Source organism: Aethalodelphis obliquidens, unplaced genomic scaffold (genome assembly GCF_003676395.1).
Source record: "Aethalodelphis obliquidens isolate GAN/ISIS:26980383/991018 unplaced genomic scaffold, ASM367639v1 scaffold39, whole genome shotgun sequence".
Lineage (NCBI taxonomy): Eukaryota > Metazoa > Chordata > Mammalia > Artiodactyla > Delphinidae > Aethalodelphis > Aethalodelphis obliquidens.
The window spans coordinates 10,162,987-10,179,169 of NW_020837983.1; the positions used below are offsets into that span (position 1 = coordinate 10,162,987).

At 37.8% G+C, this 16,183-nt stretch overlaps 1 protein-coding gene across 1 annotated transcript in view; it reads right to left on the reverse strand.

Moving 5' to 3' along the window:
- The window catches only part of RGS22 (regulator of G protein signaling 22), a 150,555-nt gene that overhangs the window by 92,418 nt on the left and 41,954 nt on the right, over positions 1-16,183 (reverse strand). The window contains exons 4-6 of the mRNA XM_027131353.1: positions 2,764-2,849; positions 2,006-2,135; positions 322-324 (exon numbers count right to left, since the gene is read on the reverse strand). Coding sequence (XP_026987154.1) covers positions 322-324; positions 2,006-2,135; positions 2,764-2,849 — 219 coding nt within the window. The remainder of the gene's footprint in view (positions 1-321; positions 325-2,005; positions 2,136-2,763; positions 2,850-16,183) is intronic.

Below are 16,183 nucleotides of genomic sequence, written 5' to 3' on the forward strand. Positions count from 1 at the left end.
TGCACAAAAAAGATGAGAGAGTAGAAGACAGGGGAGAAAGAAGTAGTTAGCCAGACATAAAAGCAGTTAACTATTCTACTTTGTACTCTTAAAAGATGCGTCAATTGTTTGTGTTTAGATGGTATAACTGAAGACTCAAAGAAATATTACCAATTATCATATGGATTAATCCCTATCTATAGTCATGGTTTAGTGATTTAAGGTCCCAAAGAAAACTGAGTCCTCAAAGTTTAAAGGCTATTAAAAAAAATATACAGTTCAAATATTACTCAAGTTGACAGAAATGAGCTTTTTCCATCACAGAAACTAGTAAAAGTAAACTAGCTTGGATTTTTATTCTCTTATATTTGATTAAATTTACCTGTAAGGAATCAGAACTTATTCCCCTAGATTGATTCTTTCCTTTGTATGTTTATTGACCCCTACTATCAGTATATTTTTTGACATCCCTAACATTATTATAACATATGGGTTAAGATAAAAAATAAATACCTAAAAATAAATATAAGAGAAAAGAAAAATGTGCTTTCAGTACATCCCTGAGCATTATTCAGAGGAAATAATGGGACTGGCATAATTTTTTAACATTTTTGCCAAATATTGCTGATAGAACTGTCAAACTACAAAATTAAATAGGAGCTTACACATGAAAAAAATGTTCAAATAAGATAGGAGAAGGATATCCATTCCAACAGAGATGGCAAATAGTTTTCCTCTTGTATGACATCTTTGATCACTTGGAAGTGCCTGCCTAGAATGCTGTGTTGAAAAAGAATTTGGAGCCAAGTCCTAGCTCAGCAGGAAAATTGCCATAATTGATTAGCAATCTCTGTCATGAATGCAAACTAGGAGAATAGCAACACATGGGTAACATATTTGCAATTCCTGGTTTTGTAAAGAACTGTGTATTAGAAATGTCTTCCCAGAGAGAAGATCTGGTAATTAGAGGCTAAAGAGAAGCAGAATATGTGACCCCAAAATATGCCATGGCATTATGGATTATTGTGAGCTGAAGGAGATCACGACCCAACAGACTCAAGAAAAACACTTACCTCTCCTTTAACTACCTAAAAGAATTTACATAGGGGGCCTGGCTCAGAGACAGCCAGCACCAGAGATAACTTTTATCTGAATGACCGACCTATCTATATGGCAGGTAAACATCTAATTACCAAACATCTGGTCTTCTTATAGTCCTGTGAATTACCCTCCTCCACTTTGAAGCCCCAGGCCCCTACCCCATTCCTTAGCTCAGGATGGCATATATGTCTCAACTGCCCAACTTGCTCTTGGGTCTTATATTCTTATAGGGTTCCCATACATACTAAATTACATTTGTTTTTTCCTGTTACCCTGTCTTATGTCATTTTTTTGTTTTGTTTTTAATAGATCAGCCAAAGAACCTAGAAGGGTAGAAGGAAAATTGTTCCGCCCTGGCAGAGGCAAAGATCAAACAACGGTATTCACTAAACTGTGATTCCCCAAAAGGACATTTGATTCTAGGTTAGATCTCTTCAAACGTACCCATACCACCCAACATTCTCCAAGTGTGAAGGGCAAATTTATCTGGTAACAGCTAAACAGTTATGCATTTTATTACTGAAGAATAATCTTGACAATAGGGAAGAGAAGGCCCAATTTATTGTTGTATGGTACAAAAATTACAAATTCCAAATAATAAAAAATTTGGAATGAACAATGAAACCCTTGCTTCCCAGGTGACATTGGGGATGTTCTTCAATTGTGCATTTTTCCTTTGTACACATGAGGATAATAATTCTAATTACATTTCAGGTGAAAGAGTGTAGGGCAAATAAGTCAGCATAAACCTAAAAGAATATTTGCTAAATCTACTTCAGAAGTATTTGAAAGCATTTTCCTATTCAAGTGGTACATGAAATTCATATCCCTAAAATGAGAAGTTTCACTGAAGTGCCAAGACACAAAGAAACACTCACACTTTTACCTTGCCAAGAGAAATGCAGAACTTTTTCATACTTATAACATCATCTTCTTCAACAGGAGGAGGTGGTGGACTGGTTGGTTTTTTCAGGACCCAGGGAGAAAAATCTGCACCTAATGTGATATTCATGCCTGATTCACTCCATCTTACTTGTGAAACCAATTTGGCTAACCTGCATTTCAGAAATCATACAAACTAGAAATAAGTTTCAAATATGGTAGAATTTAGAAAAAAAAAATTTTTGTTTTATGTATTCAAATCAATCTCCTGTCCTAACTCTGCAGGATGATTCTCTTAGGATCTACTAAAATTAATGGCTTATTCATAGACTTACTAATTAATAATTATTCTATTTTATTTTATTTTTATTTAAAAAAACAGTTGTTCTAAGCAAAAGTCAAATTTTAGTAAAACTTCAGAATGTTTAGGTACTTAAACTTTAGAAGTCAGGGAGCATAAAAGAAAAACATGGCCCTGTACTACAACATTCTGTCTTTTTTATGACACTCATTCATTTTTTAACATCCTGAACATAAATACCTTTACAGAAGTAGAAAAAAATTTTAAATATAATGATCAAAGAAGCAGAATTGAAATACATTTATTAGGTACTGTTTCTACAAAATCTCTTTGCAAAAGTTAAGTGATTTTTACCAATGCTCTATCTTATACTATATAGCAAGTGGAATATAAACTCAAATGAGTTTAAAGGTATACAATTTTATTAAGAAAGTACAGAAAAATTATTTTTGGTGAACAAAAATCATTTAAAAATATGTATATTGATGGGATTACAATACCTGTATTCAAAGTAGCAATCACTTTCCAGAAATGCTGGAAGTCTTTCTTTTTTGACCCAGTGAATACCTTGTTCACGATTGAGACACTATTAGAGGACAAGTGAAAAAGAAAAAGTGTGTCAAAGAAATTCACCATTCAGGACAACGATGGCCTAATCACTAGAGCAATATTACCTCTAGCTCTTACAGGGAGCCCTGCCTGTACCTTCTATTTGGATGGGAGAGAGTAAGAACCCTGAGTCACAAGTACTTCTTCAATTCTCTCAACAACCCTGTATCAACTATTATCTATGTTTTACGGATTAACAAGCTGAATCCAGAAAACTTAAGTAACTTACTGAAAGAGAAAGAGTGACAAAAAATTCAGTCTCAGTATTTTCACAGTCATAAAATGGGTGAAAAATAATCACAAACAGAAAAAGAACTAACCAGAAAACTTGGTAAGACTGCTAGAGTGACTGCAAGCCCTTTGTCCTTCCAATTTTAGGGAATTTTGTTAAATATTTTACATCACCAGGCATTATCATTGAGGATACCAAGGTTAACAAGAAAGAGAAGGCCCTTCCTTTAAGGAGTTTACAGATAATTCAATAAGCAATAATAACAGAGTGCTATAAGCACCAGAAGTTCAGGATTCTGTGGGAGGCCACATGGGCATGAAAACCAGCAAAGGTTTCCCACAGAACATGACTGGGGGGATGGGGGACAGAGTCAAGATGGAGGAATAGGAGGATGTGCAGTTCGCCTCTCCCCACAAGTACATTAAGAATACATCTACATCTACAAATGGAACAATTCTCATAGAGCACCTGCTGAACACTAGCAGAGGACCCTGGACACCTGAAAGGGCAAGAAAAATCCCCACGCAACCGGGTAGGACTTAAGAAAGAAAAAAAGAAGAGGAAACAGGACGGGACCTGCACCCTTGCAGGGGAGCTGAAGGAGAGGAGAGGTTCCCGCACGCAGGGAAGCCCCCTCACTGGTGGGGAGACCAGCTGGGACAGAGAGGGAGCTTCAGGGGCTTGGAAGAGAGGGCAGCAACCAGTCTGTGGCAGACAGGACAGAGTAAGACCCACACGGATGGTCCAGATGGTCCATGCCGCAGCCCTGAGCTCCCCAGACCGAGTCCTGTGTCTGCTGGTGCGGAGCAGGGCTGCATGATGGAACATGGGGTCTGGAGAGCGGAATCAGGGAGGGGACAGCTGTTGGCTGTGAAGGGACAGCCTGAAGGGACGGGAGTAAAGAGCTCCACGATTGGGAATGTTCATGGAAGAATCCCAGGCTGCCATAGAAGCAGAGTGCCATTGTTGAGTGGCACGCAAGGGGTGAGGCCACCATTGCAGCCCCCTTCCCTATGCACTGGCCCCTGCCTCCGGGGGCATTAGGATGGTTACCTGACTGAGCAGGCTCGCGTGCCCCACCTGTTGCCGCCTCCACCCCCGCCCACCTGGGTGGGTGCATGTGCTCTGGGACAGCCTGAGGAACAGATGCTAGCAGGAGGAACACACACAGAGGTGGGGCTGAAACCACAGCTGAGCCCCAGGGGCAATGCAACTAAGGAAGAAGAGCTCAAATTTCTCCTTGAGGCTGCAGGAACCACGGATTTACACCCCCGCTGTCAGCACTGTAAACTCAGCAACTGAGGAACGTCCAAATGGACGAGTGCTCCCATAGCTGAGACGGGTCTAGCTTTAGCAGCTGTGGGCTTTGTGGGCCCGTACACACGGAGACTGGACCAGGCCAGAATCTGAGCTGCCTCCACAGCTACCACAGTGGGTCCAGGTACACGACTACTGCAGTCCTGGGATATGACTTCGGTGGATCTGCACTGGTGGCCTGGTGAAAACAACGCCTGAGAGATGCCAGGGCCAACTGCCGGCATACCCACAGTTAAGGGGGCGCTGAGAGCAGTTCCAACAACAGTGTAATTTGTGAGCCAACACAATGGGTGAAAAGTGACACAACAGAGTTCACTCACAGGTGAACAGTTCGAGGAGGAAAACTCAGTGGCTTCTCTCCCAGTAGGAGAGCTCCAATCTCACCTACTGCATACCACAATTAGAAACACAGCTCAGAAACAGATCTGAGGGCCGCAGACCCTGTCCCTGACAGGGAATTAACAACCACAGAGCAAAGAGGAGGCTCCGCTCAATATCCAGTGCAGGCTTAGGTCACCACAACATCAGTCACACCTCGTATCAAGGGGATAACGGCCAGCATACACTGAGGAAAGAGGGGGCAGACATCCATACTAAAAACAGCCCTTGCACCAAAAAATATTAAACACACAGAGACTACATAGGGACATTCCCACATAAAAATAGCCCTTCAAGACAGTCTCAGAGTCAGGCATTAGGAGGAAGAACCCCAGAGTGCAGGAGCTCCACAGGGCTGGAAGAAACAGACACTCTACTCTTGGAGGGGGCACACAAGACCTCATGTGTGCTGGGACAGAGCACAAAGCAATACCTCCATAGGAATCACAGCTAGACCTAACTAGGGTCTGAGAGGGTTTCCTGGGGAGGTGGGGGTTGGCTGCAGCTCACTGTCAGGGCAGGGACACTGGTGGCGGAGGTGGGGCTTTGTGGGCACCAGAGAATACTGGACCCCAGAGAATACTGATCAGTGTGAGCTCTCCTGGAGGTCCCCACTTTGCACTAAGACCTGGCCACACCCAACAGCCTACAGGCTGCAGAGCTGGAATGCTTCAGACCAAACAACCAGCAGGACAGGAACACAGCCCCACCCATCAGCAGACAGGCTGCCTAAAGTCATACTGAGCTCATAGCTACCTCAAAACACACCCCTTGTCACAACCCTGCCCATCAGACGGACAAGGCCCAGCTCCACTCACCAAAGGGCAAGCACCAGTCCCTCCCACCAGGAAGCCTGCATAAGCCTCTGGACCAACCTCACCCACCAGGGGGCAGACACCAGAAACAATAAGAACTATGGTCCTGCAACCTGTGGAAAGGAGACCACAAACACAGAAAGTTCAACAAAATGAGATGACAGAGAAATATGTTGCAAAAAAAGGAACAAGATAAAACCACACAAGAACAACTAAATGAAGAGGAGATAGGCAATCTAGCTGAAAAAGAAGTCACAGTAATGATAGTAAAGATGATCCAAGATCTCAGAAAAAAAATGGAAGCACAGATCAAGAAGACACAAGAAAAGTTTAACAAGGAGTTAGAAGATATAAAGAACAAACAACAGATGAACAATACAATAACTAAAATGACAAAGCACACTAGAAGGGATCAGTAGCAGAGTAACTGAGGCAAAGGAACGAATAAGTGAGCTGGAACACAGAGTGGTGGAAATCACTGCCACAGAACAGAATAAAGAAAAAAGAATGAAAAGAAATGAGGACAGTCTCAGAGACATCTGGGACAACATTAAACACACCAACATTCATTTTATCGGGTCCCAGAAGGAGAAGAGAAAGAAAAAGGAACTGAGGAAATTTTTGAAGATATTATAGCCAAAAATTTCCCTAACATGAGAAAGGAAACACTCAAGTCCAGAAAGTGCAGAGAGTCCCATATAGGATGAACCCAAGGAGGAAAATGCCAAGACACATATTAATGAAACTGACAAAAATTAAAGACAAAGAAAAAATATTAAGAGCAACAAGGAAAAAGCAACAAATAACATACAAGGGGATCTCCATGAGGTTATCAGCTGATTTTTAAGCCAGAAACTCTGCAGGCCAGAAGGGAGTGGCACAATATATTTCAAGGGATGAAAGGGAAAAAAACCAACAACAAAGAATACTCTACCCAGCAAGGTTCTCCTTCAGATTCAACAGAAAAAACAAAAGTTTTAGAGACAAGCAAAAGCTAAGAGAATTCAGCACCACCAAACAAGCTTTACAACAAATGCTAAAGGAACTTCTCTAGGTGGGAAAGAGACAAGCAACTTAAAACAACCTTGTACCTATATAGACTGCTGTATCAAAACCTCATGGGAACAGCAAACCTCAAAACTGCAATAGATACACAAACAAAAAAGAAAAGGCAACTCAAACACAATACCAAAGATAGTCAACAAATTACAAGAGAAGAGAACAAAAGAGGAAGGGAAGAAAAAAGACCTACAAAAACAAATCCAAAACAATTAAGAAAATGTCAATAGGAACATACATATCAATAATTACCTTAAATGTAAAAGGATTAAATGCTCCAAACAAAAGATACAGACTGGCTGAATGGATACAAAAACAAGACCCATATATATGCTGTCTACAAGAAACCCATTTCAGATCTAGCGACACAAACAGACTGAAAGTGAGGGGATGGAAAAAGGTATTCTATACAAATGGAAACTGAACATTATGGGATTAGAAATCAATTACAGGAAAAAAAACTGTAGAAAACACAAACATGTAGAGACTAAATAATACGTTACTAAACAACCAATGGATCACCAAAGAAATAAAAAATACCTAGAGACAAATGACAATGAAAACAAAACGATCCAAAACCTATGGGATGCAGCAAAAGCAGTTCTAAGAGGGCAGTGTATAGCTATACAAGCCTACCTCAAGAAACAAGAAAAACCTCAAAAAAAAAAAAAAAGCCTAACCTTACACCTAAAGCAACTAGAGAAAGAGAACAAATAAAACCCAAAGTTAGCGGAAGGAAAGATATCATAAAGATCAGAGCAGAAATAAATGAAATAGAGACAAAGAAAACAATAGATAAGATCAATGAAACTACAAGCTGGTTCTTTGAAAAGATAAACAAATTGATAAACCTTTAGCCAAACTCATCAAAAAAAAAAAAGAAATATGGCTCAAATCAATAAAATTAGAAACGAACAAGGAGAAGTTATAACTGACATCACGGAAATACAAAGGATCATAAGAATCTACTACAAGCAACTATATGCCAATAAAATGGACAGCCTAGAAGAAATGGACAAATTCTTAGAAAGGTACAACCCTCCAAGACTGAACCAGGAGGAAATAGAAAATATGAACAGACCAATCGCAAGTACTGAAATTGAAACTGTACTTTAAAAACTTCCAACACACAGAGGTCCAGGACTAGATGTCTTCACAGGGGAATTCTATCAAACATTTAGAGAAGAGTTTACACCTATCCTTCTGAAACTCTTCCAAAAAATTGCAGATGAGGGAACACTCCCAAGGTCATCTGTGAGGCCACCATCACCCTGGTACCAAAACCAGACAAAGATACAACAGTAAGAGAAGATTACAGGCCAATATCACTGATGAACATTGACATAAAAATCCTCAACAAAATACTAGCAAACAGAATCCAACAACACATTAAAAGGATCATACACCATGATCAAGTGGAATTTATCCCAGAGATTCAAGGATTTTTCAATATACACAAATCAATCAATGTGATATACCACATTAACAAACTGAAGAATAAAAACCATACAATCTCAATAGATTCAGAAAAAGCTTTTGACAAAATTCAACACCCAATTATGACAAAAACTCTCCAGAAAATGGGCACAGAGAGAACCTACCTCAACATAATAAGGGCCATATACAACAAACCCACAGCAAATATCATTCTCAATGGTGAAAAACTGAAAGCATCTCCTCTACGATCAGGAACAAGACAAGGATGTCCACTCTCACCACTTTTACTCAACATAGTTTTGGAAGTCCTGGCCATGGCAATCAGAGAAGAAAAAGAAATCAAAGGAATCCAAATTTGAAAAGAAGTAAAACTGTCACTGTTTGCAGATGACATGATGCTATACATAGAAAATCCTAAAGATGCTACCAGAAAACAACTAGAGCTCATCAATGAATTTGGTAAAGTTTCAGGATACAAAATTAATGCACAGAAATCTCTTGCATTCCTGTACACTAACAACGAAAGATCAGAAAGAGAAATTAAGCAAACAATCCCATTCACCAGTGCAACAAAAAGAATAAAATACCTAGGAATAAACCTACCTAAGGAGGTAAAAGACTCAGAAGACTATAAGACACTGATGAAAGAAATCAAAGATGACACAAACAGATGGAGAGATATACCATTTTCCTGGACTGGAAGAATCAATATTATCAAAATGACTATACTACCCAAAGCAATCTACAGATTCAATGCAATCCCTATCAAACTACCAATGGCATTTTTCACAGAACTAGGACAAAAATTTTTTAAATTTGTATGGAAACACAAAAGACCCCAAAGAGCCAAAGCAATCTTGAGAAAGAAAAAAGGAGCTGGAGAAATCAAGCTGCCTGACTTCAGAGTATACTATAAAGTTACAGTAATCAAAACAGTATGGTACTGGCACAAAAACTGAAATATAGATCAATGGAACAGGATAGAAAGTCCAGAGATAAACCCACACACCTATGGCCAACTAATCTATGACAAAGGAGGCAAGAATACACAAGGGAGAAAAGACAGTTCTTCAATAAGTGGTGCTGGGAAAACTGGACAGCCACATGTAAAAGGATGAAATTAGAACACTCCCTAACACCATACACAAAAATAAACTCAAAATGGATTAAAGACCTAAATGTTAGGCTGATACTATAAAACTCTTAGAGGAAAACATAGAACACTCTCTGACATAAATTGCAGAAATATCTTTTTGGATCCACCTCCTAGAGTAATGAAAATAAAAACAAAAATAAACAAATGGACGTAATTAAACTTAACAGTGTTTGCACAGCAAAGAAAACCATAAATGAGACAAAAAGACAACCAACAGAGTGGGAGAAAATATTTGCAAACCTAAGTGACCAACATGGCATTAACCTCCAAAATATACAAACAGCTCATGCAGCTCAATAACAAAAAACAAACATCCCAGTCAAAAAATGGGGAGGACATCTAAATAGAAATTTCTCCAAAGAAGATATACAGATGGCCAAAAAGGCACATGAAAAGATGCTGAACATCACTAATTATCAGAGAAATGCAAATCAAAACTACAGTGAGGTATCACCTCACACTGGTCAGAATAGCCATCAACAAAACATCTACAAACAGTAAATGCTGGGGAGGGTGTGGAGAAAAGGGAACCCTTCTACACTGTTGGTGGGAATGCAAATTGGTACAGCCACTATGGAGAACAGTATGGAGTTTCCTTAACAAACTAAAAATAGAGCTACCATGCCATCCAGCGATCCCACTCCTGGGCATAAACCCTGAGAAGACCATAATTCAAAAAGATACATGCATCCCAATGTTCACTGCAGCATTATTTACAATATCCAGGACTGGAAGCAACCTAAATGTCCATTGACTGAAGAAGAGATAAAGAAGATGTGGTACATATATGCAATGGAATATTACTCAGCCATTAAAAAAGAATGAAACAATGCCATTTGCAGCCACATGTATGGACCTAGAGACTGTCATATGACAGTCAGACAGAGAAGGACAAATATCATATGATATCACTTATATGTGGAACCTAAAAAAATGGCACAAATGAACTTATTTACAAAACAGAAATAGAGTCATAGATGTAGAAACAGTCTTACAGTTATGGAGGGAAGGGGGAAAGGATAAACTGAGAGATTGGGATTGACATATACACACTACTATTATATATAAAATAGATAACTAATAAGGACCTACTGTATAGCACAGGGAACTCTACTCAATACTCTGTAATGACCTATATGGGAAAAGAATTTGAAAAAGAATACTTGTGTATGTATAACTGAATCACTTTGCTGTACACCTGAAACTAACACAACATTGTTAATCAACTGTAATCCAGTAAAAATTTTTAAAAATTATAATTGACTGGAAGCATGATTAGCTAGGTTGAAGAGGGAAGGAGGAAAGAAATAAAGATAAGTTTAATAGATCACAGGGTAAGATTTGAGAGATGGAGGGAGGAAGGCTGGAGAAGTAGGCAGGGCCCTGATTATGAGTAGTCTTTTAAATAACATTATGGAGTTTAGATTTTATCTTGAGGTTGTGAGGGTCACATGAATTTACAGAAGAGTTACTAAGTTGTTATTCATCCTAAGACATTTATATACTATTGTTTCTATTTTGTCTTATATTCACTTTTTCCAGAATTCTAATCAATGCCAGCACCTTGGACACTAAACAAATGCTAATAATAAGTAAAACAACCAATAAAGTACACATTTCAGTGAGGCAAATGTGTCTGCACTATGTGGCTTCCACTGACTGTCTGCTAAAGCAAAAATTTTGCTGTGATATTAACATCAGAGTCAAGGCAGACCACTGCTATCTCCTTTGAGGAACTTGCAGGCTCACACAGCAGTGCTGCCACCATCTGAGAAGCTAATGTTCTTGGGGGTGCACCTGTGCTCAGCAATGCTGACATGTGGCACCAAGTCATTAGGCTCCCCAGGACTGGAAAACTGAGCAAACAATGGTTTCCTCCTGTTTAGCCAAAAACACCCACTTGCCTTCACCAAAGACTATCTTCTGGGTACTGAAAGAATAGAAGAAACTTTGGAAACAGCCAGCACCTTAACAGTAGCATCTTGTTGACTGCTTATCAGTGAGATCTGAAGGACATTTGGATCTTGAGTAAGAAGGATTCCACATATGCTACACACTGACAACCAACCACACAGGAGTCTTGAATTCTCATGAGCAATGTATTCAATGTATCACAGAAAGACACCAGACCGCACATAAAAATCGACATAAACACTTGAGGAATTCTACAAGGCCGTGGAACTACTCAGTTCATACAAAATCAGTTTGCCTAATATTTACCTAATGAACAGTTCACCTATAACTCTTTCCTTTTTGTATGTTTTGCATCTATTTGACCTAAAAATTAATGAAAAGTATAAAAAAATAAAATCAAAATTGAAGAAAAGTCTTTAGTCAAACTGCTAAAAAATCCTTTCAAGGTGTTTTCAAGTAACTAAAATATAAAGACCAAAAAGATACAAAACAACCCTGCCAACCATAGAAGGATAAATTAATAAATACTATAAGAAACACAAAAATAATTTACCTAAAATAAAATTATTTAATCCTTAAAACTAAAAAAAATGTTAAGAAAGAAAAACAGATAACCAAAAGGTTAGGGGAAACTGGCTGTTGGTAGGTAAATCATTCTAGAACTACTTCCAATTAGCCATACACAAGCTCTTTAAACTGTCACCAGGATTAGATTAATAAAAATTATATTTATATGTATGAGCAACTAAATAAAGCATGGCTATCTGCCAATGGACTAGATTTTCTGTCTAGTCGTTTATTGAAGTATAAATTACATAGAGTAAAATCCATCCTTTTTAGTACACAGTGCTACAAGTTTTGACAATTACATACAGTCATGTAACCATGACTACAATCAAGATGTAGAATAGTTCCAACAGCTCCAAACTTCCTCATGACACTTTGCAGTCAATGACTCCCTCTAACCCCAGGCCCTGGCAACCACTGACAGGTTCTCTATATAGTTTTGCCTTTCCCAGAATGTCATATAAATGGAATCAATATAGTATGTAGCCTTTGACTCTGGCTTCTTTCATTTAGCATAATGCATGTGAGATTGATCTATGTTCTTCCATGGATCACTAGTCCATTCCTCTTCATTGCTGAGTAGTACTCCACTGTACTGATGAACCACATTTTATTTATCCATTCCCAGTAAGGAAATTTGGGTGTTTCTAGCTTTTGGTGATTATAATAAAACAACTAGAGACATTCACATACAGGTTTTTGTTTTTAATTAATTTATTTATTTTTGGCTGTGTTGGGTCTTTGTTGCGCTGAGTGGGGGCTACTCTTCATCGCGGTGTGCGGCCTTCTCACTGCAGTGGCTTCTCTTGTTGCAGAGCACGGGCTCTAGGCGCCCAGGCTTCAGTAGTTGTGGCACATGGGCTCAGTAGTTGTGGCTCGCAGGCTCTAGAGCTCAGGTTCCGTAGTTGTGGCACACGGGCTTAGTTGCTCCGCGGCATGTGGGATCTTCCCAGACCAGGGCTCGAACCTGTGTCCCCTGCATTGGCAGGCGGATTCTTAACCACTGTGCCACCAGGGGAATCCCTCACATACAGGTTTTTATGTGAACATAACTGTCTATTTCTCTTGGGGTAATATATAGGAATAAGATAGATAGGTAGTATGGTATGTGTTTAACTTAGGAAGAACTGCCAAACTGTTTTCCCAAATGTAATTTGCATCAACAATGTAAGAGTTCTAGATGCTCTGCATCCTGGCTAGCATTTTGTATTGTCAATATTTATTTGTTGTTTATTTTGTACATCATAATAGGTGAGTAGAAATAGTTCATTGTGACGTGTGTATGTGCGAACACTTTTTTTTAATAACTGCTTTGAGATATAGCTTATGTTTCACACAACACATCCATTTAAAGTATAAGCCAATGATTTTAGTATATTCAGAAACCATCACCACAAATTTAGAACATTTTCATCACCCTCTCCAAAAAACCCATACCCATTAGCAATCACTCTCCATTCATTCCAACTCCTCCACCTCACCTCCCAATGTTGAATGCACTTCTCTTATGACTAAAGATGTTGAGCATCTTTTCATATGTGTATTGGTCATTTTTACCTCTTCTTTGGAGAAATATCTATTCAGATCCTTTGTCCATTTTTAAATTGGGTAGTCCTTTTATTGTTGAGTTGTAAGAGCTCTTTACACAGTCTAGATACACAGTCCTTATCAGATATATGATTGGCAAATATTTTCTCCCATTCTGTGGGTTGTCTTTTCACTTTCTTTAGACCATAAAAGTTTTATATTTTTATTTATCTGTTTTTTTCTTTTGTTGTTTATGCTTTTGGTGTGATATCTAAAATACCAATGCCTATATAAGGTCATGAAGATTTACATTTGTGTTTTCTTCTAAAATATGCTTCATTATTAGTATTTTTTGCATTGCTAGATTCAGTTTGCTGGTTTTGAACTTTTTTGTGTCTACGTTCATGAGGGATATTAGTTTGTAAGCTCTTCTTTTCTTTGAAATTTCTTTATCTAGTGCTGGTATAAGGATAACGCTGGCATTATAAAATGAGTTGGAAATTGATCCCTCTTCTTTTGTTTTTTTTGGGAAGAGTTTTCATAAATTTAGTATTACTTCATCTTTAAAGGTTTGACAGAATTCACCAGTGAAGTCATCTGGACCTAGAGTTTTCTTTGTGGAAATCTTCTTCCCTCAAGACTTGTTTTTTTGGAGCAGCTTTAGGTTTACAACAAAACTGAGAAGATAAAGATTTCCTATATATCTCCTGCATCCACACATGCATAGCCTCCCCCTTTATGAACATCACTCACAGAACGGTACATTTTTTACCAAGAATGAACCTACACGGACACATCATAATAACCCCAAATCCATTGTTTACCTTAGGGTTCACTCTTGGTGTTGTACGTTCTATGGGTTTGGACAAATGTATAATGACATATATCCATCAGTGTAGTATCATACAGGGTATTTTCACTACCCTAAAAATCCTCTATGCTCTGCCTATTCATCTCTGGCCCCTGGAACCCCTAGTAATCACTAGTCTTTTTTTTTAATATTTTTATGTGCTTGATTTTATTCTGTATTTTTTTGAATTTTATTTTATTTATTTTTTTATATAGCAGGTTCTTATCAGTTATCCATTTTATACAAAACCACTAATCTTTTCATTGTCTACATAGATGTGCCTTTTCCAGAATATTATATAGTTGGAATCATACAGTATGTAGCCTTTTTCAAATTGGCTTCTTTCACATAGAAATATGTATTTAAGGTCCCTCCATGTATTTTTTGTGGATTGAAAGCTCATTTCTTCTTACCACTCTATAATATCCAATTGTCTGGATGTACACAGTTTAGTTATCCACTCATCTAATGAAGGGCATCTTACTTGCTTCCAAGTTTTGACAATTATGAATAAAGCTACTATAAACATCCATATGCAGGTTTCTGTGTGGGCATATATTTTCAACTCCTTTGGGTAAATAACCAGGGAGTATGATTGCTGAAATGTATGCTAAGAGTATGTTAGTTTTATAAGAAACCATCAAAATGTCCTCCAAAGTGGCTGTACCACTTTTGCATTTCCACCAGCAATGCATGTGATTTCCTGTTGTTCCACATCTTCATTAACATTTGGTGTTGTCAGTGTTCTGGATTTTGGCCATTCTAATAGGTGTGTACTAGTATCTTACTGTTGTTTTAATTTGCATTTTCCTGATGACATATAATGTGGACCATCTTTTATATACTTACTTGCCATTTCTATATCTTCTTTGGCCCATTTTAAAATCAGGTTGTTTGTTTTCTTATTGTTAGTTTGGATAACAGTCCTCTATCAGATGTGTCTTTTGCTAATATGTTCTTCAAGTCTTTGGCTAGTCTTTTAATTCTCTTGATAATAATGTCTTATGCAGAGCAGAAATTTTTAAATTTAATGAAATTCAGCTTAACAATGATTTCTTTCATGGATCATGTCTCTGATATTGTATCTAAAAAGTCACCTTACCAAAGGTTATCTAGGTTTTCTGCTGTATTATCATCTAGCAGTTTTATAGTTTTGTGTTTTGCATTTAGGACTATGATCTACTTTTGAGTTAATTTCTGTGAAGGGTGTCAAGTCTGTGTCTAGATTCATTTCTTTTGCACTGGATGTCCAGTTGTTGCTGCACCATTTGTTGAAAGGAGTGTTTTTTGAAATAAGCCTGCTTTCACTTAAAAATAAAAAGACTGCTTTGCTCCACTGTATTAACTTTGCTCTTTTGTCAAAGATCAGTAGACTATATTTATGGGAGTCTATTTTGGGGCTCTCTATTCTGTTCCATTGATCTATTTGTGTTTTCTTTCACTGATACCACACTGTATTGGTTAGTGTAACTTTACAGTAAGTCTTGAAGTAGGGTTAGCATCAGTCCTCCAACTCTTTTGGCTCCCTACAAAATATTTAGAATCAGTTTGTTAATATCCATTAAAAAATTTGCTGGGATTTTAATTGAGATTGCATTGAATCTATAAATCAAGTTGGGAAAAACTGATATCTTGACAATATCAAGTCTTTCAATCCATGAACATAGAATATCTCTATTTGGTTCCTTAATTTCATTCATCAGAGTTTTATAGTTTTCCTCATATAGATCTTGTACATATTTTGTGAGATTTATACCTAAGTATTTCATTTGGGGGGATGCTAGTGGTATTATGTTTATTATTATGGTAAATGTTATTATTATTATAAATGGTATTGTGGTTTTATTTTCAAATTCCACTTGTTCATTGTTAGTATATAGGAAAGCAATTGTCATTTGTATGTTAACCTTGTATCCTGCAATGTTGCTATAATTGCTTATTAGTTCCAGGAGTTTTTTTGTTTATTCTTTCAGATTTTCTATATAGATGATCATGTCATCTGTGAACAAAGACATTTTTATGTCTTTCTTCTCAATCTGTATAACTCGTATTTCCTTTT